The sequence below is a fragment of the Ursus arctos genome, unplaced genomic scaffold (genome assembly GCF_023065955.2).
Source record: "Ursus arctos isolate Adak ecotype North America unplaced genomic scaffold, UrsArc2.0 scaffold_15, whole genome shotgun sequence".
Classification (NCBI taxonomy): Eukaryota; Metazoa; Chordata; class Mammalia; order Carnivora; family Ursidae; genus Ursus; species Ursus arctos.
The window spans coordinates 15,264,247-15,286,100 of record NW_026622819.1 but is presented as its reverse complement, the minus strand read 5'-3'; the positions used below and the strand labels follow the sequence as shown (position 1 = coordinate 15,286,100).

At 34.3% G+C, this 21,854-nt stretch overlaps 1 protein-coding gene across 2 annotated transcripts in view; it reads left to right on the top strand.

Annotated features, from left to right (window-relative positions):
• CDH18 (cadherin 18) overlaps nt 1–21,854 on the top strand; it is a 310,963-nt gene that overhangs the window by 234,019 nt on the left and 55,090 nt on the right. For both annotated transcript variants that reach the window (XM_026506724.4, XM_057312395.1), the window contains exons 6-7: nt 3,942–4,195; nt 18,516–18,652. In XM_026506724.4, the coding sequence (XP_026362509.3) occupies nt 3,942–4,195; nt 18,516–18,652 (391 nt within the window). The remainder of the gene's footprint in view (nt 1–3,941; nt 4,196–18,515; nt 18,653–21,854) is intronic.

Sequence of the window (21,854 nt, the reverse complement as noted above, 5' to 3'; positions counted from 1 at the left end):
TCAGTCCCTTGAGCCTCTGCCTTAGGCTCAGGTCATGATCCCAGGGTCCTGAGATCAAACGCTGTGTCGGACTCCAGGGGAGCCTGCTTCTCCCTTTCCTGCTGCCCTCCCCCTCCCACTCATGCTCTCTCGTGTGCTCTTCTCTCTGTCTCTCAAATAAATAAATAAAATCTTAAAAAAAAAAAAAAAACTAAAAATCTATCAACCAGGCATTTCATGTTTTTGCTTTCTGTGGTAACTCAATAGCCTGAGCAAGTTTTCTTTTTCTTTCTTTTTTTTCTTTTTCTTTCTTTCTTTCTTTCTTTCTTTCTTTCTTTCTTTCTTTCTTTTCTTTCTTTCTTTCTTTCTTTCTTTCTTTCTTTCTCTTTTCTTTCTTTCTTTCTTTCTTCTTTTTAAGATTTTATGTATTTATTTGAGAGAGAGAGAGAGAGAGAGCAAGCACAAATGGGGAGAGGTGTAGAGGGAGAGGGAGAAACAGATTTCCCAAAAAGCAGGGAGCCCGCCTCAAGGCTTGATCCCAGGACCCAGAGATCATGACCTGAGCTAAAGGCAGATGCTTAACCAACTGAACCACCCAAGTGCTCCTCAAATTTTTTCTTTTAATCATTTTGCCTCCACTATCTTCTTATCAAAACCAAGCTTTAGATTAATAGATTTCACCATTCCTGGTATACTTTTTTTGACATGCTATTTTTAGGTAAATAAAAATCTGGGGGGCGCCTGGGTGGCTCAGTCATTAAGGGTCTGCCTTCGGCTCAGGTCATGATCCCAGTGTTCTGGGATCGAGCCCCCACATCGGGCTCCCTGCTCAGCGGGAAGCCTGCTTCTTCCTCTCCCACTCCCCCTGCTTGTGTTCCCTCTCTCGCTGCCTCTCTGTCAAATAAATATATAAAATCTTTAAACAAGTAAATAAATAAATAAATAAATAAATAAATATCTGGTAACGATGGAAAGTACAACCCATAAGCAGAATTCTAAATAATTTCCCAGGACTAAATGATTAGTAGGAAATTCCTGGAAGATCTATTTAAAATGTGTGGACTATGTGTATTTGAACAGTTTTGCCAAAATTACAGAAGTAGCAAAAATAATAATCCTAATCCAATATTTATATTCTATTGCAGTTTTAATGCAAAACAAAATTAAAAAAATTAATATGCTGTACATAATCCTAGAATCTAAGAATAAATGGTGTAATTTCTTCCCAGTTTTTCTCTACTTGCAATTTAGCACCACCAGATTTTCTACATATATGAAAGTGTTAAAATATTTCCATTTCCATTAATTTATTTGCTTCTAAATCCCTGTCTCCATCTTAAATAATCTTCTCATTCCTTAGTGGCTCTAGCTGGATTTCTATCCATCCATCTGCCATCCATCTTGTGCTAAACAAGTCCTACAAAATGATTATCCCTGCCATGGGGTAGTTAAATATGTATTAGATAATCATAAGCATGAAACCATGTGTCTACATAAACAGCCTGTACCTTAGCAGTTGGTAGGCTAGTGTTAAGATAAATGACATCTAAGTTGCCAAGGGACCTGCTTAAACAAACCAAGAGATGCCTGTCATATTGAAAGCACAGCTTGATAATAATATTTGATGGTGTAGGGGTGGCCAAAATTACCTCTACAAATTTCATTGAGAGTCACAAAGATGTAAAAGCCTACAACAATGACTAAATGGAGATGATTTAAAATCCTGTGTATAATGAAAAAGAGATGTTAGGCATTACTAGTAAACAAATCTTATTTTGGTTTTTTTGGGGGTGGTTGTTTTGTTTTGTTTTTAAGGTCTCAAATATGCAAGTTCGAAGAGAAGAACCTTAATCATTATAAAGTTTACCAGATGCAGCAGATTAACTCTAAAATATTACATTGATCTAAAGATATGGTCAACCTACCAGGGGTGTTGCTTTCCATGAACAAATACCTGGATTCTGACAGCCCATGCACCTAGCAAGGATCATATCCATCTAACCAATTCCTGATAGGCAGCAAGTGGGTATACTGTTTCTAGAATAGGCTATTTAAATTCGGATGAGATTTGCTGAATTAGTTAAAGACAGATTCTCATTTACTAATGTTAAGGAGAGAAGTCAAGGAAGGAAAAAGGACAATTTATTTCTATTTTAAATTCCCTCAGAAGAAAATGCCTCCCAATTGATGAAGTTAAAACTTCAGAACCAATTAACCTTTCTTTAAAATATATAAATCTAAAATATATAGTATTTTATCATATATAAGTATGTGTGTGTATGTGTGTGTGTGTGTGTGTGTGTGTGTGTGTGTATATATATATATATAGTGTACTTTTAAGAATTTGAGTCTTTAAAATTTTTTACCATTTTACTTTGTCTTATAAAAACTTGTAACATATTGCAATGGCCCAGTCTCATCCTTGTCCCTGAGATGTATGATAGGTTCTAGGTTCTTAATATATCATTTAGAAATTAAATGGTTGTTTTTCCTTCTATGAAATCTTCAGTCTCTAGGAAGGCCAATTTTCCAAGGCAATTCAAAGAGATAAGGGAAATAATCATCAGTAGGATTGATCATTCTGTTTATAAAATCCCATTAAGGACACTCTCTCTAATCAGCTTCTCCTTGGCTCTTAAGGTAAAGGAAACTGAGTTCCTTCATAGGAAATAATCATTCTCTGATCTTGCAAGAAAGAAAGCTGCAAGACTGAAACATGCTAGTGTAAAGTTAGCGGTAGATATAGGCAGATATAGGCATCAATGGATACTTCACCAGGCTCTGAAAAGGCTGACGTCTGGATCCTTTGCGCTAACACCGCTATGAAAAGTTTTGACATTGTTAATCCTAAATCTGAGCTCATTTTAGATCATAGAGTCAGTTATATGCATCATGTCTAAACCTTTACATTCAGTTATATGAAAAAGTACTTTCTCTTAGAAACAATACCTAGCTGCTTATAGGTACTCCTATTTCTGATTGTGTATTCTTATTATTTTCATAATATCTAGTATGTCTTATGGCATTAAACACAGTGATATAAATGTCTATTTACTATTTTATAGATGAGATTAGATCATATGTTCCTGGGGTGAAACACTTGGATGACTCTATTCATTATTGTAAGTCAAATCCATGGCTCCTGACCTATATTATTAATAGAAGAAAAATATGTATTGGCTGGATGATTTTAAAAATTAAGACAAAAAACTAAAAGGATTATGAGAAACTACTGATATGGACTGAGAGCTAAACAAACAAATGGTATAAACAAAAAAAAGATTGTAACTTAAAAAACAAAGTTGATCAAAACATTATATTAAAGAATATGAAAACAAAACAAATACATGAAATGGTATTACCAGCAAAACAAAATAAATACAATTAAAACAATAAACATAAGATTCAAAAGTCTGTATATTTGATTAAGATTCTAAGGAAACATTGTTGAATTGAAAACTTAAAAGTTTATCAAATTGTATAATAAAATACCAAGTTTAAAACCAGCAAGGTGAAAGTAAGGTGGGTATAGATTAAAAAAAAAAAATCAATGATAGAACATAAATTGTTTAAATGCAAAACAAAAATCTATTTTTTAAAGTTAAAAAATTAGTAGTAAATATTTTTAAGGTTGCTAATGCAAACTGAAGAGAATATAGTAGTACTAGAAACTAAGAGAGTCTCCAAAAGGTAGTATTTTTTTTGCCTGTAGGACATATTTTTTGTTCCTTGTTATCATTAGATTTATAGCTTTGAAAAATTACAGTTAATTCAGACTTGAGTTTTCATGATTTTTGCTTTAGATGTTATTGTGAAGACAAACTTCATAGTCTGTTGATTAATGAAAACAGATTGACTTAAATCTATCCACATTCGTTTGTTGTCAAAAATGCGAAAAAATGTTTGTTTGAAATGTAATGGCAGTCATAATATTGGAAATCTTATATATTTTTTCCCAACAGCCACTGAACTATGAGAAAAAGAAGTCATATACTCTCACCATAGAAGGGGCAAATACACATCTTGATTTCCGCTTCTCTCACTTGGGTCCTTTTAAAGATGCTACCATGCTGAAGATCATTGTTGGGGATGTGGATGAGCCCCCACTCTTTTCCATGCCTTCCTATGTCATGGAAGTCTATGAAAATGCCAAGATCGGGACTGTCGTTGGCACAGTGTTGGCACAGGATCCCGACAGTGCTAATAGCTTAGTAAGGTATGGTATGCCTTAATCTTGTAGACATATAAAGATTTTTATTGCCTCTCACAATAATTTAAAATGAATAAAATAAAATGTGAAATATTTTATTTCCATGTTGTTTTCTATTAAAGTAATTAAATTAGAATATTAATCTATTCCTCGACTGTGTAATGTAGCGGATGGGGTTTCTGTCAAATTTAGATTACATGTAGCTATCTCCTTGAGTGCAGTTGACCATCAATAGCACGATCTTGAACTACTGATTTTTGCGTATAATACATGGATTTTTTAATAATATTACTGCAAATGTATTTTCTCTTATTTATAACTTTCTAAATAATAATTTATTTTCCCTAGCTTACTTTAAGAATACAGTATCTAATACATATAACATATGAAATATGTGTTAATCAACTTAATATTATTGTTAAGGCTTCCAATCAACAGTAGGCTTACTATTTAAGCTTTGGGGGAGTCAAAAGTTATATGTGGGTTTTCCACAGTGTGTGGGTGGAGATCAACACTTCTAAATCCTGTGTTTTTTAAGGACCAATTGTATATTGTTGACCACATAGATTACATGTTTCATTTGGCTTAATAGATGTGCGCATAATTGACTGGAAAAGTTATGTAGAAATATTTAACTATAAACTAGAGAATTTTGAGTCCTTAAGTCCTTAAGTATAGCTACAGTACAAACTAAGGATTTGGGAATTCTATTCATCCCTGCCTCCTGGTTCTGTCACAGTAGTTGTGTGCATTTAGGAAATCATCTACTCTTATCCGTAAAAAAAAAAGAAAATTAACATCTACCTCTCAGAGTTATTGTGAGAATGCATGAAGCAATGTGCATGAAATGCTAAATCGAATTGCTTGCACCCAGTAGTCACTCTGTAAATTCTAACTTGTCCAAGGCAGCAGAGAGAGCTACTTAGAGAAGTACTTACTTCCTGAAGATGGGAAGACCAGGGTGGGAATTCTGGTGACTTGACTTACTAGCTGTATGATCTTCTAGTCAATCAACATTGCTGAATCTCAAATATAGGAGCAAGGAATAATGATGTTGTATAAATATGATGATAGAATTAAGTTAAATTGATATAAAATAGCAAGCACAGTCTAATAAGTGCTCACTAAATAATATTTTTTATTGTATGTTATGCAGTAGTGATAATTAAAGCTTTTCTCACATGATCAGAAAGATGTTTTCTTTTTCTCTTTTTCTTTTTATGTCTCAATTATGATAAAATCAAAGGGTTGCATACATGTACAAGGCTCTTTAGTTACCTTGTATTTATACCCTTGGATAATCCTAAGGCCCTAGAAAGCTTGAAATCTTTAACAAATTTGTCTGTTTTTTCCTATCAAGTCCTTCTTCTCAGATTCTTCATTTATTTTCCTTTTTAACAAAAGCTATTAAGGTAAATATTATCCTCAATATCTATGTTATGTTTATAAAAGGTTTCAATTTTCTTTTATATAAGCATTATTATTTCAGTTAAAAAAGGAATGCCCACAGCACTCGTGCATGGACAGAAACAATTTTCTGTGCACTAATGTATATATTCAACAATCCTATTCCATCTGTGAGTACAAAAACAGCACTTTGTCAATTGATAACCCCTCTGTCACACTTACAGCAAGAGTTAAGCATTGTTTGAAGTTGCAGAATAGGCAAACTATACAAAATAATATGCATAAACCCAATTAATAGAAATTGATCTCTGATTAAAGGATAGAAATAAAAGTCAATATGTTTAGTTGTCAAATGAGGGAGAAGCCCACTATGCTTCATTATTCCATGGAATGCCATATTTCAGTAATATTTTTGACATATAATAATAAGTAAAATTATTCTAACAACATTAAAAACTATGGCATTGTAAAAGATACCTATAAATGTGGCCATCCTTTATCAAAAGAAGACAATTCACTTTGAGAAAAATATTTCATGCTCTTAGTTTGATGTGAAAATATTTGATAAATAATGGTTAAGAGTTTTTTTTTAAAACTTAAATTTGGTATTAATGATGTACTCTGTAATATATTTTTACAACATAACAAATTTTAAAAGTACTATGAGGGGTAGAAAATAAATTCCAAAATGGTAGACCGAAGGGAGGAAAAATTGAGGTCAGACACAAACTTCTTTCGGTATTGTTCTATATATCCCAACATACACAGAAACACTCATTCCGTAAAGAATAGTGGTTCTTACCCAAGAACAACACCACACACACACACACACACACGCACACGCACACACACATCAAAGGGTATTTAGCAATATCTCAAGACATGTTTGGTTATCTCAACTGAGGGAGGAATGCTATCATCTGTGGGTAGAAGCCAGGGATGATGCTAGAACATCCTAAAATTCACAAGAGTCCCTACAACAGAGAAGTAGCTGGTCCAATATCGATAATGCTGAAATGTGAAACCCTGACACAAAGCAGACCAAATTGGTTGTCCATTGGTAAAACTGGAGGAGTAATTATTCTCATGGAAAGAAATTCTGAAAATACATTTTGAGGATTACATACCAGTATGTATGTTTCAAATAGATGCATAGCCATGTGGCTGTTTCAACATCTACAGTTCATTTAATAAATTATTTATATATAATTAATTGTCCCATGATATTATTGATTGCCTTCACAATGGCTCCATATTATTAGAAGCTTTTAATTGAACACCTGCTATGTTACATACATTCTCCCAGTTTCTGGTATGCAAAGATGATTGGTATATTGTCTCCAAATGCTAATATTGAGATATACAAATCCATTAGCATACGCATTATCCTTTTTATTTTGTTTTGGTTAGAAAACTGAAATGAATCCTTCCAATGCTGCCTTAAAATAACTAGATGCTATAGCTGCTGTTTGGAGGCATAATTTACATAATATTTATTCTTGATTTTAATAAAAATGTGTCATTCACATGGGCCTCTAGGTGTAAACAGTGAATAAAAAACAGAAAACATTAACAAACAGAAAAGCAAGCTATACTTCCACCTTTCTCAGGGACCAAATGTTTGTACTAATTAAGGAAACGTACTTTGAAAAGATGTACCTTGCAATGTACTCTGAAATGCAATTAACTCCAAGTTTGTAGAATTGATAATGAAAGGGGGTTTGAGTCTTACAGGCATTTGTGCAAAGCTTCCTGACTTCAGTCTTTGTGTTTCAATTTTCTTAACTATTAGTAAGATTCTTCAGATTTCTAAGAGCACACCAGGTCTAGCTTTTGTCTCTTTTAACTCAAAACAAGAATGTGTAATTTGCAGCAATATAATCATCACCTTGTATTTTGAAAATAAATTCAGAACCAGGCTATTTACTAGCAGTGAAGAAACCCTTGATTTAAATAGACTGGACTCACTTGCTGGTATATTACAAGCAGAATTCAGGAATTTCCTGAGTAGCTACTGAGAAACAAGCAATCCTATGCTGGACATGAGAATCTAGAGAGCTTTCTAGAAATGTGACCTTGCATCATGTGACTTTTAAAAATAGTGATTATTCATTGCTTGCTATCTGTGGCCAGGGGCTTTTATAGCATGCCAAAAACCCGTGTAAGAACCCTAAATTTTCTGTATTATTTATCCCACCCTACAGGTGACGAATTGAGGGCTCGGAAAGTTAAGCAATTTGGCCCAGTCTACACAGTGATAAAGTGGCAGTTTCAGAATTTAGATCAGGTTTTACTTTACCCCAAAAACCCTGTTTTTAGCAATATTCTGTGGCCTCTCATATATTTCAGTTAACAACAAAAACAACAAAAACTGCATTTATAAAAGTCACATATCATAAAGTAGGAAGCAGATGAATATTATGCATGTTTAGAAAGCCATTAATTAGGGGCGCCTGGGTGGCTCATTCGTTAAGTGTCTGCCTTCGGCTCAGGGCATGATTCGGTGTTCTGGGATCGAGCCCCACATCAGGCTCCTCCGCTAGGAGCCTGCTTCTTCCTCTCCCACTCCTCTGCTTGTGTTCCCTCTCGCGCTGGCTGTCTCTCTGTCAAATAAATAATTAAAAAAAAAAAAAAAAGAAAGAAAGCCATTAATTAAATGCCAGTACCTGGGATCTAGTATTTGTGTAGATGTATTTTGCACACTGGGAAAAAGGATCTGAAGACAGTCAAGTCTCATTTTAACTCTAGCATCTCAAGAGCAAAACTCTTCTTAATTTTAGAGTTTCTCCATATTGTAAACTCTAAGGCGTATGCTACTTGATTTAGTACAACAAAAAGAAAAACATTTAAGTCCTCAATATTTCTCATAGGATGAAAAGCTTTACTATAAATTTATATGACTAAGTATTTCCCACATCTTCACTTCCTTTCCACTCTGGTTCATAATCTGATTTTATCTATACATTTGCTTATTGTTGAGATTTTTAATGTTTTCTTTGTATAATAACCTTAAAGCAATCAGAGGAAATACTAAACATTTTGCATAATCGTGTCAAATGTTCATCATGATAGTATTTAGGAACAATAACCTATTTACATGCTAGCCTAAGAAATAAAATTGTGTACAGATTTGGAAATATTTGCCAAAATAAAAAAAAATCTTTAAAAAGAAAAGACTAGTTGCAGAGAGTTAGAAGTGTTTGTTCAGCCTATTTTGAGTTTAATTGTAACCTCAGTGAACAAAGGCTTCCAGTATATTCACTACATCCTTGTTGGCGTATTTGTTTTTCCTATGCATTTCTGAATTTTCACATAGCTCATGGTGAAATGGCAGTTAGGAATATTGCATTAATTTTGAATGCCATAACAGCAAAAAATTAGAGATATTTCAAAATAATGACAAGGTCATGTTATAAAGATGAAACGTAGAGTAAAAACAAATATTTAAGAATTTTTACATGCAGGATTCATACTCTTGAAAAGAAGATGAAAAATAACCAGATGTGTTTCAAATACATTCATGTAAAAGATATCATCTGATATACAATGAGTTTTTATTCTATAGACAAAATTCATTTATAAAAGTTTAGTTTATTGTAAGTCAGGAATTGGATTCTTAATAGCAAGTCTTAATCCACCCTCATCAAGCATCAAAACTGTCATAATCTTCTGATACAAAGGAGACAACTCATTAGGGACAGTTAATGCAAATGGGACAGAGATAGAGAAAGCAGACTCCCATCTAAAGCCAGAAGTCTTTGTCTATGACTTGTGCTTTGTATCATATTATATATGGTTAGCACATTTACTAATAATTTGACTATAAAATGTCATGTAAATATGACATTTGAGAATGCAAAGGGACCTAAAGATGATGGAGACAACCTTGTTCTTTTTTGTTTTTAAAGATTTTTTTGTTTATTCATTTGAGAGAGAGAGAGAAAGCCAGTAAGAGCATGAGCAGGGGGGAGGGGCAGAGGGAGAGGGAGAAGCAGGTTACTTAGCGGGGAACCTGATACAGGACTTGATCCCAGGATCCTAGGATCATGACCTGAGCCAAAGGCAGCTGCTTAACCAACTGAGCCACCTAGGTGCCCCCAAGACAGCCCCATTCTTATCAAGATGCAAATATCTTAGATCAAGAAGGCTGAGTGACTCACACAGCTACCTAATCATAGAGACTGGATAAAAATGTAGTCACTTTTATCAGGCTTCAATAAAGATACAAAGACTCCTGCAGACTTTTTTTCCATTTGGAAGCTCAAATTTATTTAACAGCCTAGCGTGTGGTGGTACCCACCCCAAATCACAGTCCTGACCCCAGAAGAAGAATTTATCTTCTGGGTGGGCATGTGTAACTCATTAAGCCCTGGAATGAATACATAAGCCCTGGCTTAGTGACCCTCTACTGACTGCAGACCAAACAAAAATAGCTTGCATACAATTTTTTCAAAGAAATGATAATTGTTTAACATGGTTCTACAGCATCCTAGAACTCAGGTGTATTAGAGTTTCTGATATCTTAGTTACTTAGAAGCATGAGTAGCGGAGGAAACAATTTTTTGTGCAGAGATTTTTCTTCTTTAGGTATTTTTGTTTCATTGGATTAGGGTTTTGGTTCAGGAAGTTAAAAAACTTCTAAAATATCTGTGTGCTATATGTGCTGGCCATTTTATTAAGCACAATACACACTATCAGGTGGGAAATGGTCCTTGTGTTTTTTTCTGTTTTCCGTTTTTGTTTTTCTTTTTTTCAGAAAGATTATTTTCTGGATACATGGATTGTGGAGTAAATTTCATCCCCAAAGTAAGCTAAGGGAATCTTAAATCTTTTAATGAATCTAAGCTATACTGCAGGTGTGTGACTTTTTGTTAAATTAAAGATGAGGCCAAGTTGCTCTAATATCCCACAGGGTGTATATTGATTAAACTTTATCCCATCTATTGATCATAGTCAGTAAAACTTATAAAAGCTGCTGTTTGGGAGGGAAAATCTCAAATAAATTTTCTTTGCTACTTACGTCCTAAACTACAAACATCTAGAGTATGGTGACTGAAAGAGGTTGCCTAGACTTTAAGCCAACTGATGTTTCTCTAGGTAAATCACTGTAAAAATAGATTTCCATTACATAAGTTTTAAATTAATTTCTTATAGTGAAATGGACAGAGTATAATGAAAATAATAGGTACCTTCGAGGACTGATATTTTATTATTGAAATGAAAAATAACGTTCCAGTGCACTTTAACATGATTAATAATTATCTTGAGTTTCTATCTACATAATCAAAGGGAAATTGAGTGCCAAATGATGAACTGGGTAATTTGTTTAAAGTTGCTTCTGTTAAGGAAAATACTTGAATAAAGGGAATCATTATTGAGATTGACTGCTCTGGCTATAACTTGTCTGCATATTTGTTGATCCATAAATTCTAATTTGAATAATGAACTTTCATCATATTTTAGTGTAAAGCATTTTCTCTGTACTTATTGCATTAATATGTATTTACTAGAAATTAAGAGATGATGCATGTGTTGTATGACAGAAAAGAGAGTAATTGTAGAAATAAAAATTATAACCCAGAATGATAAGTTATGATGACAACATTGCAAGAAGGTCTCCTATGCTAAATGAGTCCATATATGTGCTAGTGTGACATTAGGTAAGATTTGCATAGGGAACGGGTCCAGTTAGAAGGCATTTAAGGACTACTAGACAAATCTGAGCAGGCACAAACCTAATTGCACTTACTCTAGTCAATAGCCAGGAGATTACCAATTCCTCACAGACAGCATCTTATTGATCGTTGAACATATAATTTCCCAAATGACATTTAATATAGATGTTACCTGGATGATTATTTCATGCAGGATGCAGTGAACATATAGTGGTGGTAGGGATCTAATGGTGTGTCATAATCATCATATTAGAGTATCTTTGTATCTGCTTCAACATTTCCTCCATTATGCTAACCCTTTGGCCACGTATGCCTATAGATTGGTCCCAGGAATTAACTAGATATACTATGGAGTGTCACTGTATTACATCTTAAAATTATATCTAGAACGATGAGTTCAGTGAAATACTGTGGGAAGTATAAATGAATCTGTCCTTTTTTCAATGTTTAGGTATCTCTCGATGACAGAGGAAAGTAAGCTAAGCACTCACTCTTAAAAAAAAGTTTGTTTCCTAAATTAATCTAACAAATTTTAAATATAATACTGGGAATATGTATGAAGGATATTAATAATCCATAAAAAACTATCTCTATATGAAAATATACTGCTCTAAATAAGTGAAATATGATGACTTATTGGCCTGATTATTTCTACCAAAATGGATATAAAAGAAGTAAAAGCTACTATGGAATGCCTTAATTAATTTCATATTAGGTATCAACAAGTCCTTCTTTATATTTGTTGAATAATTGATTAGTTCGTTCATTCACTTATGAGCCAAAGTCATAAACCTATGATATAATGGGTAAAAACAAAAGAGCTTTATTCTCATATAGTTTCCAAATAAAATGACTCATATGCACTGAATAAGGAATTACAGATAATTTCATTTTCTGATAGATGGTTTAGAAACAAACAGTGGTTCGTACTTTTTATATGGAGACTCTTGTTCATTCAGTAATAATCCTTATTCAAATCCCATTGTGCTTACAACACTTTGCCAGAAAAACAAAATAGAGAAGAACTAATAAACAAAAAAGCAGGACTTACTTTTTGTGAACTTTTTCATCAAAATAGACTCAAGGTTTCCAAGAGAAAAAAAACCTTCCTAAAAGACATTAAAACAAATAATATTTATCTATTAAGGCCAGTCATTTGATACTTAATCATAAAATGCTTTCAAATATCACCTCACTTAATCGTCACAGTAAAGTTAGGATATAGGTCATACCTGCATTTTGCTTGCAAAGAAAGTTCGGAGAGGTGATAATCAATTAAGTCATGGAACTAAGAAGTGGTTTAGCTTTATAAGCATCACGTTCACTTGGTTTCCAAACCTATGTTAATTTCTTTACTGCTTAACACCATTTTCACACATATGCTAGATCTGTTTTAGAGACAAATTTCCATAGAGTTCATCTTTGCGATCTGAATAGATCAAGACCAGGGTCTACAGCTTGTAGAGAGAGAAAAAGAATATGGATGTTTTTCAGTAGGCTGAAGAGATTATTGCCTCTAAGGTATCTGAAAATCAGGAATTTTGTTCCTGATAAAGACCCCTACACATTTTTCTTCCTTTTCTATGTATCTTCAAGAGCCTATCTGTATATTTAGCCTTTTGAAAATGTGCCTCTAGTCATCACTGCTACAAAGAGAATAGTTACATTTTCTCACTGGCCTAGTTGAAGATACGATCAAACCAATCTTCATTCCTCACCCAAGCATATTTTACGTTAAAGTAGGTGTAACAGTGTGTGTAGGGGCAGTCATGTTGACTGGAGCATTAATGTACGGCTGAAAGAAAGAACTGTCTGTATCCTATGTACAAGCTACAACAAGAAGCCTCTCTTTCTCTTTTGCTCTGCTAGTCTAGTAGCCAATATGAGAACAGTGGTCTGAAAAATGCCACCACTTCTGCGACCAGATCTACGATAGCTCACCCTGTCTCTCTCATAGCGTTATTAAACTCCGTACTTTCTAGATGATCTATAATGCACCTCTCTCTAATGCTTATACTTCCAGACTGATCAAAACCACTTCTGAAGGCTTTGTTTTGCTTAGAACTTTACTCGAATCTCTGATTTTTGTTTTGTTTGGTTTTTTTTAAGACTTTATTTATTTGAGAGAGAGAGAGAAATTGAGAGCATGAGTGGGAGGAGGAGCAGAGGCAGAAGCAGACTCTCTGTGGAGCAGGGATACCGATGCGGAACTCGATCCCAGGACCCTGGGATCATGACCTGAACATAAGGCAGATGCTTAACCGACTGAACCAGCCAGGGGCCCTTTGTCTCTGATTTTAAACTGAGTATGGATCATATTAGTTTGCAAATTCTGTCCTTTTCTTTTCTCTTTCCCTAACTAAATCATCTAAATCCCGGGTCTTATTATTTCTTCTTTCAAATATCCCTCATTCCTTCCTCATGCTCCTTCAAATAAATACTTTTGAATGAGTAGGTAAAGCTTTAAATATTGTCTACTTAAAAAAAAACAAACAAACAGGGAGCTTATAAGTATTACTTAATGGACTTAAATTGTATTTTAATCACTTGCCCTGACTAGGTCCGTGATGTTGGATAAAATTGTTCATCACACCATACCTCACTTTCCTCCTTCGTAAAAAGGGGCTATTAATAGTACTTGTCTCATGCAGTTGTTTTGAGTTTATAATGAACTAATATGTAGAAAACACTTAAAGCATAATATGGTACACTGTGAATGCTTCATGAATGTGAGCTCTCTTTACCTTTTATTAGATAGCTTTTGTAAATAACTCATGTATGAGTGTTTCCTCCCAGTCTTACCTGTCATCCCTGGATAGTCTCATATGAAGTGAGAAAGCAGAATTTGAAGAATGGTATCTTTAAACATCTTGCCAAGTTACATGTATTATTGCCTCAGTTTACTCTGGTTCATTTTTTTATAGCAATGGACAAGAATATTAAAAAAAAAAAACTTCTCAGAACTGTTTTCTCAGGTTTTATCATTAATCCCAATTTAGAACTTATATCATCTACACAAATGGTAACTTGATTTTATGATTGTTAGGTATCCCTGAAAATGTCAAATTAGCATTAGCATTGCAAGAAATCTAAATATTTATATCTGAGTTCATAAAGTATTAAGAGGCTGTGTTGACCTTTCTGAAGTTTTATAGAAGGAAACAAATGGATTTTATTATGAAAATATTTTAAAAAGTTATCTACTGAGAATATTTTCATCTATTTTTTATTTCTTTGATAAACAGTTTTATGGACCCATGCTATTTCTTAATTTAAAATCATTGGCACTGAATGATTCTATATTTAAAACTCCAAAATAGTTATAAATAATTTCTTTTCTCTTACATTTTCATTTTTTTTCTTTTTCTCAGTTTTTATTTGTACGGCTAGGCAGAAATCCAATGTTAGAGTAAAGCAGAACTATTTAGTTCTACTTCAGTTGAAATTCAATTGCAACTCCACATTCAAGACTCTGCATCCAAGCATCCCCTAATATCTAGACTGTGGATTTCCTAAGAGAGTTAGGTCACAGAGAAAGCTAAGAAGTAAATAACATGAAACTGAAGACACATACCTAGCATTATACCTACCATTTAAAAAAAAATGTAAACAGAGATTTTTTTTTTAAATTCAAATAAAAGCACTTTTATTCTGAAAGTATTTAACCACTGCTGCTAGCATCTACTTTAGAAAGTCTGTGTGAAATGCCTAAAAGAGAGCAGATTGCCCTGATACAAACACTAATGCATTTCTTAGTCTTAATTTAGCTTAGAAAAAGAAGAAATCCAATTTTTAAAAAAGATTTTATTTATTTATTTATTTATTTATTTATTTATTTATTTATTTAAGAGAGAAAGCGAGCAGGTAAGCATGGGGGGCGGAGCAGAGGGAGAGGGACAAGCAGACCCCCTGCTGAGTGATCCATCCCAGGACTCTGAGATCCTGACCTGAGCCACCCAGGCACACACACCCCCATTTTTTCCCCCAGACTGACAGTTCTGAAGCAATCAGATTTCTAAGATGAGGCATGTCATCCCATATTTCACAGGGGTGTGTTGGTAACAATGTAATCTGAGCTCTGCTGGTAGTTGATACAGACAACTTTGCAATTGAATATGCTGTAATTTTAGATCTAACTTTCCAACACAGAAATCATGGTTCTTAGGGTACCGAAAATTGGAAAGTGTCTCGAAGGCAGGTTAATGATAACTAATTTTAAATGATGTAATAACCAGATTTCCAACTGATGATATTTTAAAGGAAGCTATCCTTTTCGTGTGGCAAGACTGCTCATATCTTCGAAGCAATCCAACCCTCATCCTCAGCATCAAGGCCTCTGGGAAAAGAATATTATGAGAAGGATCTTTTCGGGATATGAACTTAAGTCAAAATCAGTTTCAGTGTCCCAGGACCTAATGCTTTGGGAAAGCCCAATGACATTGCTCTTTCCCACTGTCCTGTAGTGTCTGGATCTCCTGTCTTTTCTCTGAATCAGATTTGCTTCATACCTCTACCTCTTCCAGTTTAAATTCCTTCTTTATGTCCAGCTTTCTTCAATTAACATGCAGTTGTTATTAGAACAATCTATGCAAAATTGTCTATTTCTTCTTTTGATCACACAATTGCAAGGGTTATATTCTAGCTTTTTAAGGTGTTATTTTCATTGACTGGGATTTCTCAGGATGCTCTACAGTTTCCATCCACATGATGCTATTAATATCTTCTGTCATGTGTGTACACGTGTATCCACCAGATGTTACAAGGTTTCACACCCTAGCACATACATACACTACATACTCTGCTAACACATTACACCTAGGAGAGGCATGGCTTGTATTTCCTGACATTTAGGCTTCCTAGATTCACATTCAATATACTCTTGAGCCCACTGTTAAAAACAAAACCAGAAACAGTTGCTATTTTATTGAAATTATTCTTTTCAAGTTAACTAATGATGTCCATCTTCCCAAATCCAATCAACTCTTACTAACCTCACTCAGCCTCTTAATAGAATTTACTATAATAGTTCACTAGAAACACTCTCCTTTCTTGGCTTCTGTACCACAGCACTTCCACTCCGCCTCCTGCCCTGGACTCTTCCTCTCCTTTTGCTACCCCCTGCTCTTACACAGATGCTGGGCTGCTTTAGGCTCAAAAGGTTGGGTGCTGTAGTGCTCAATATTTCACTTTTCTCCTGTAGTTCTCTCCTGGATGAAATCATGCTGTTCCCATAACCTTAAAATTCAGGCTGACATACCTCAAATGTATATTTCCTGTTCAGAAGTGCACTTGAATTCTGCACCCATATCCAGTTCTCTGCTTTTTATTCTACGTGTTTATCTAATTGACTTCTAAGGCATAATGTGTCAAAATCATTGATTTCTCTCCAGTTATTTTTTCTCCCAAAGGGAGTTTGTTTGTTTGTTTCTCCTACCTCTATTCAGCTCCGTAAATAGGCTTATCAATTACATGGTAGGAAAAAACACACGTACACACACAAACACACAAAACACAACAAAATTGAGCCATTCGTAATTTCCCCCCTTTAGTAATGCTGCTCCAATAAAAAGTTCTATAGGCTATATCCAATATATAGCATTATTTTTTACGGTTCTGTCCATTTTCTTCCTTTTTTCCACCTTTATTGCAGACAACATCATTTCTTTTCTGAATTGCTTTTAACTTTCTGCAATCTAAGAATCAAAGTAGACACGGTGGGGGCGCCTGGGTGGCTCAGTCAGTTAAGGGTCCAATTCTTGGTTTCGGCTCAGGTCATGATCTCAGAGTCACTTTGCTTTCCTGAATTTCAAATATTCTTCCCCTAGTACTTTGTGCCAAATCCGTTCATTTTTATTCTCAGGTCTAGATGAAGTGTTACTTAAGCTGAGGTTAAGGAAGAGGGGAGAAATATTAGAGATTTAAGGAGAAGAGGAAACACTTCCTTCAATAGTTCTAGAAATAGTTTGGAACATTTCTAGAGCATATGATGATTGTTTACTATATTTTTAATTCATACTTATGTTAATGAACTGTGGCTGGATAATGTAAAACTCCAAACTTAGAGGCAGAGAAAGAAGTAATTAAAAAAACGACAGAAAATAAATGAATGATTTATAACCATAGTGTGTGTCTGAGCTAGTTGAAAATCAGCGGAACTAGGCTGGCTTTTGTTTACCCGGTCTACTTAACTCCAATGCATTCAACCGTGCATCTGCTCGTTTACTAGGAGGCTCTCCTCTAGGATGGGGTACCTGAACTGGGACAACTTTGTCCTTGGGTCTCTCATCTTCCTTCTGGGACCAGTGGACTAGCCCCAACATGCTGTTTTTGTGTCAGTGGCAGGGCATAAGAAGGACTAGGCAACGTCTTACGAAACCTTGGCCCAAATGTGGAACAGGACACTGTCACTTTCAATGATGACGATGATCACTTTCAATCACTTTTCATCTCATTCTTTTTTTTTTTTAAGTTTTTATTTAAATTCCAGTTAGTTGACATACAGTGTAATATTAGCTTCAGGCGCACAATTTAGTGATTTAACACCTACAAACCCCCGGTGCTCATCTATCTGCTAAAGTAGACTGGGGGCAAATTCTAATGTGAGAAAGCTCTGCAACATCTTCTACATTGCAGAGGGAAGATGATTTGTGGCCAGTCATGCCACCTACCTCTCATTTAGATGTTTTCTCATTTTCTCACTCAAAAAGGGGGCTAGGTGATGCAGATACAATGGTGATTAATCAAAATGGTTTGGGTTATTTTATATTTATCTTCAAATCTCAACTACAGTGAAACTCCAGGATAAACTAATCTCTGACATCTCCTATTATCCTAAAAATTTTGTACATATAGCAATGAGAAGTTTCATTAAACATTCAGTGTTGTTTTGTTTTTCTTTCCCCAAAGAACTATAGACTTCCGAGGGGCAATTTTTGTCTTTTCCTTATTAATCCCAATGTTCCTACTATCTACTGTTCTATTCATGGAACTCAGAAAGGTGTTTTTCTTTTTAATTTGAATTAATAATTAGATTAAACATTAATTAAGGGTTGACAGATAAAAATAATTGATGTCAGTTCTATGCAAATATAAAATTACCAGGCAAATCTTAGGAGGCAAATATAGAAACTAAAAATATACATTTAAATATTTGAATATGTCTGATTTAATACCGCCCTTGTCTGAGTTTTACTTTCTTCATTATATTATCAAGTGAAAAGAAGAGTTCTCTGTTTTCTCGCTAGGTACTTCATCGACTACAGTGCTGAAGATGACAGATGTTTCAACATTGATGCCAATACTGGAACCATTAGGACTACAAAGGTTCTTGATAGAGAAGAAACTCCATGGTACAACATCACAGTTGCTGCATCAGAAAAGGGTAAACTACTTTATGTATCATAAAAAAGATGTCACTTGTACATGAAGATTTATACCGTGATTTTCTTGGGAACAGGGCTCTCACCATTTTTATTTGTGGCGCCAGCATCCAGCATCTAGCAGAGTGTACAGAACATATTAGATGCAGTTACTCATTGTCAGATGCGGTGAATAAATCTCAGACTTTTTTTTTTTTTTTTTTTACTTTAATCCCAGCATACTGGTAGAAAATTGACATTACAGAACACTTCAACCCCATCCCTGAGTCAAAGTATCTGGTTTGCCTTCTAATTGTGAGGCTTGCTCTGTGGGTTGTTTCCGCTGCTTGCCTTCCATGAAAAATATTGCTACGAGCATTAATATGAAAGCTTTTCATTGACATGTTTTTATTTCTTTGGGGTATATACCCTGAAGTGAGATAGCTCAGTCACATAGATACTCTATATATAATTATTTGATGAACTGCCAGACTGTTTTCCAAAGTAGCTATATTTTATATTCCTAAAAGCAGTGGAGGGTTCCAATTTCTCTGTATGATTATCAGTATTTATTGTTATGTATCTTTTGATTATAATCGTTCTAGTGGGTGTGGGGTGATAGCTCCTTTTGGTTTATGCACTTACATAATGTCCTCTGTTACCAGTCAATAATTAGACTACTCCAGCCTTTTATATCCTGCTTGAATTTTTATGTTTTTACATCTGCAAAATTAGCTCAAGTGGCTTCCATTTAGATAATTTTTTCAACATAATATTCTCTTTGAAAATAAGCATTCACTAATTACTTTTAAATGAGTGTTATAAAGAATACATGAGTGGGTTCATTTATGATCATTCTGGTTAATTTTCATTTTCAAAATAACCAGAGTAGGAGTAGAACTGCATGCTCTTTGTCACCTAATGACAATTAAATGACTGTCAAATGATAAAAGCTGATTCAATATTAGTTGAAAAAATAATGGAATTAATGGGTTAATATATCCAAGAAATGATAAGGGCATTGAAAAGATTCAGAAAAGATTATGCACTTTTGGGGGAACAGGCTCCATGTATAGAAGATGGAAAGGAAGAATCCTTGGAGAAAATATTTGTTAGAAAAAACAGAAACTTACTCTAAAATAAGTTCAAATGTAACATCAGCGGTATTTTAATCAGAAACCATACTTTAGATTGCTTCTAAATCTCACCTTAGTCCAAATAACATTTGCATCCAGTAGAAACTTATTTGTAAATATACATGAGTTCATATATACCGTGAAAATTATATTATTTTCAATGATCACCAAAGGAAATGCTCATTTTTACTTAAGTAACATCTTAAATATATACTTAATAAGTTCTTTTTCTTTCTTTCTTTTTCTTTCTTTCTTTCTTTTTTTTTTTTTTTTACTATTCGTTAGTACTTCATATGGGAAATTAGTTAATACATACCTATTAAGTAAAGCAGTATAGTAGATCATATTATGCTGGATTGTATAGATGATAATTTTTTAAAAAAGCCTTAGGGACACCTCAATAAACATTACTAAAAATAATTTAATCCTAATTACAAATAGGTATGTGGAAAGAATGAGCAATAGTTCAGGTTTTAAAGCCATGTTAGAGACTTGTTTAGGAAGTGCACATTCATACACCGACTGCTTGGCAGAAGGCCTTATTAAATATCACTAGGGGCCCTTCTATGTACAGTTGTTTATAAACATTAACCTCAAATTCAGCCACATTAGCAAAGTATTTACTCGTATATCCTGTTTTGGAAATGTACTTGATGTTTTTTATAAACTGGATTTAAGGTTTTTATTTTTTTGTAGAGCAGTTTTAGGTCTACAGCAAAATTAAGAGGTAGGTACAGAGATTTTCCGAAGAGCCCCCACACCTACACATGCATAACACCCTCCATTATGACCATCCTCCACCAGAGTGATGTATTTGTCACACCTCTGACACATCTTCATCACCCAAAGGCTGTAGATTAGCTTAAGTTTCATTCTTGGTATTCTGATTTAGACAAAAGTATGGTGGTATGTATTCATTAGTATAGTATCATACATAGTATTTTCCCTGCTCTAAAAACCCCATGTGTACTGCCTATCCATCTCTTCTGACCCTGATCTCTGGTACCCACTGATTTTTTTTTTTTTTTTAACTGGCTCCATAGTTTTTCCTTTTCCAGAATGTCATATAGATTGAATTATACGGTATGTAGCCTTTAAGATTGGCTTCTTCCCTTAGTAATAAGCACATTTAAAGATCTTCCATGTTTTTTTATGGCTTGATAGTTCATTTCTTTTTAATACTCAATAGCATTCCATTGTCTGGCTGTACCACAGTTTATGTATCCATTCACACACTGAAGGACATCTTGGTGGTTCCCAAGTTTTGACAATTATGAATAAACTACTACAATGAAAACATTCATGTGCAGGTTCTTGCACGGACAGAAGTTTTCAGTTCCTTCAGGTAGATACCAAGGAGTGCAATTAATGGATCAAACTAAGGGTATGTTTAGCTTTGTAAGAAACTGCTTTCCAGAGAGGTTTTATGCCATTTTGCATTCTCACCAGCCATGAATGAGAGTTCTTGTTTCTCCACATGGTCATCAGCATTTGCTGTTAGCATTCCCCAGATTTGGGTGACTCTAAGGTATAGAGTGGTACCTCACTGTTGCTTTAATTTGCATTTCTCTGATGACGTATATATGGAACATCTTCTCATACATTTATTTGCCATCTGTATGTCTTCTTTGATGAGGCTTCTGTTAAGACCCTTGGCCCACTTTTTAATCAGGTTTTGTTTTCTCCCCAGTAAACTTCAAGAGTTCTTTGTATGTTTTAGAAAATAGTCCATCAGATGAGTATTTTACAAATATTTTCTCCATTGTTTCTTCATTCATTTGACATTGTCTTTTGCAGAATTGAAATCAGGTTTTTAAAACTCTTCTTAATGTAAGTGTCTGAGGAACTTGGTGTTCTAAGGAATGACATTTAGAAGTTAATGTTTTAAAGAACTTTTTTTTTTTGGCCTACCTAGAGTGTTGTACAGCTAAGAGAAAGGTGCCCCTTCTGGGCAGTAAAAGCAATGAAGCAGGACTTAAGAGAAAATAAAAGCAAACCAGTTCTGTGCACAGGGAAAAAAAAAAAAAATGCTCCTTCCTCCAGGTGAACAGGCCACATGCTAAGGGACCAGTGTGAGAATATGGGGTGT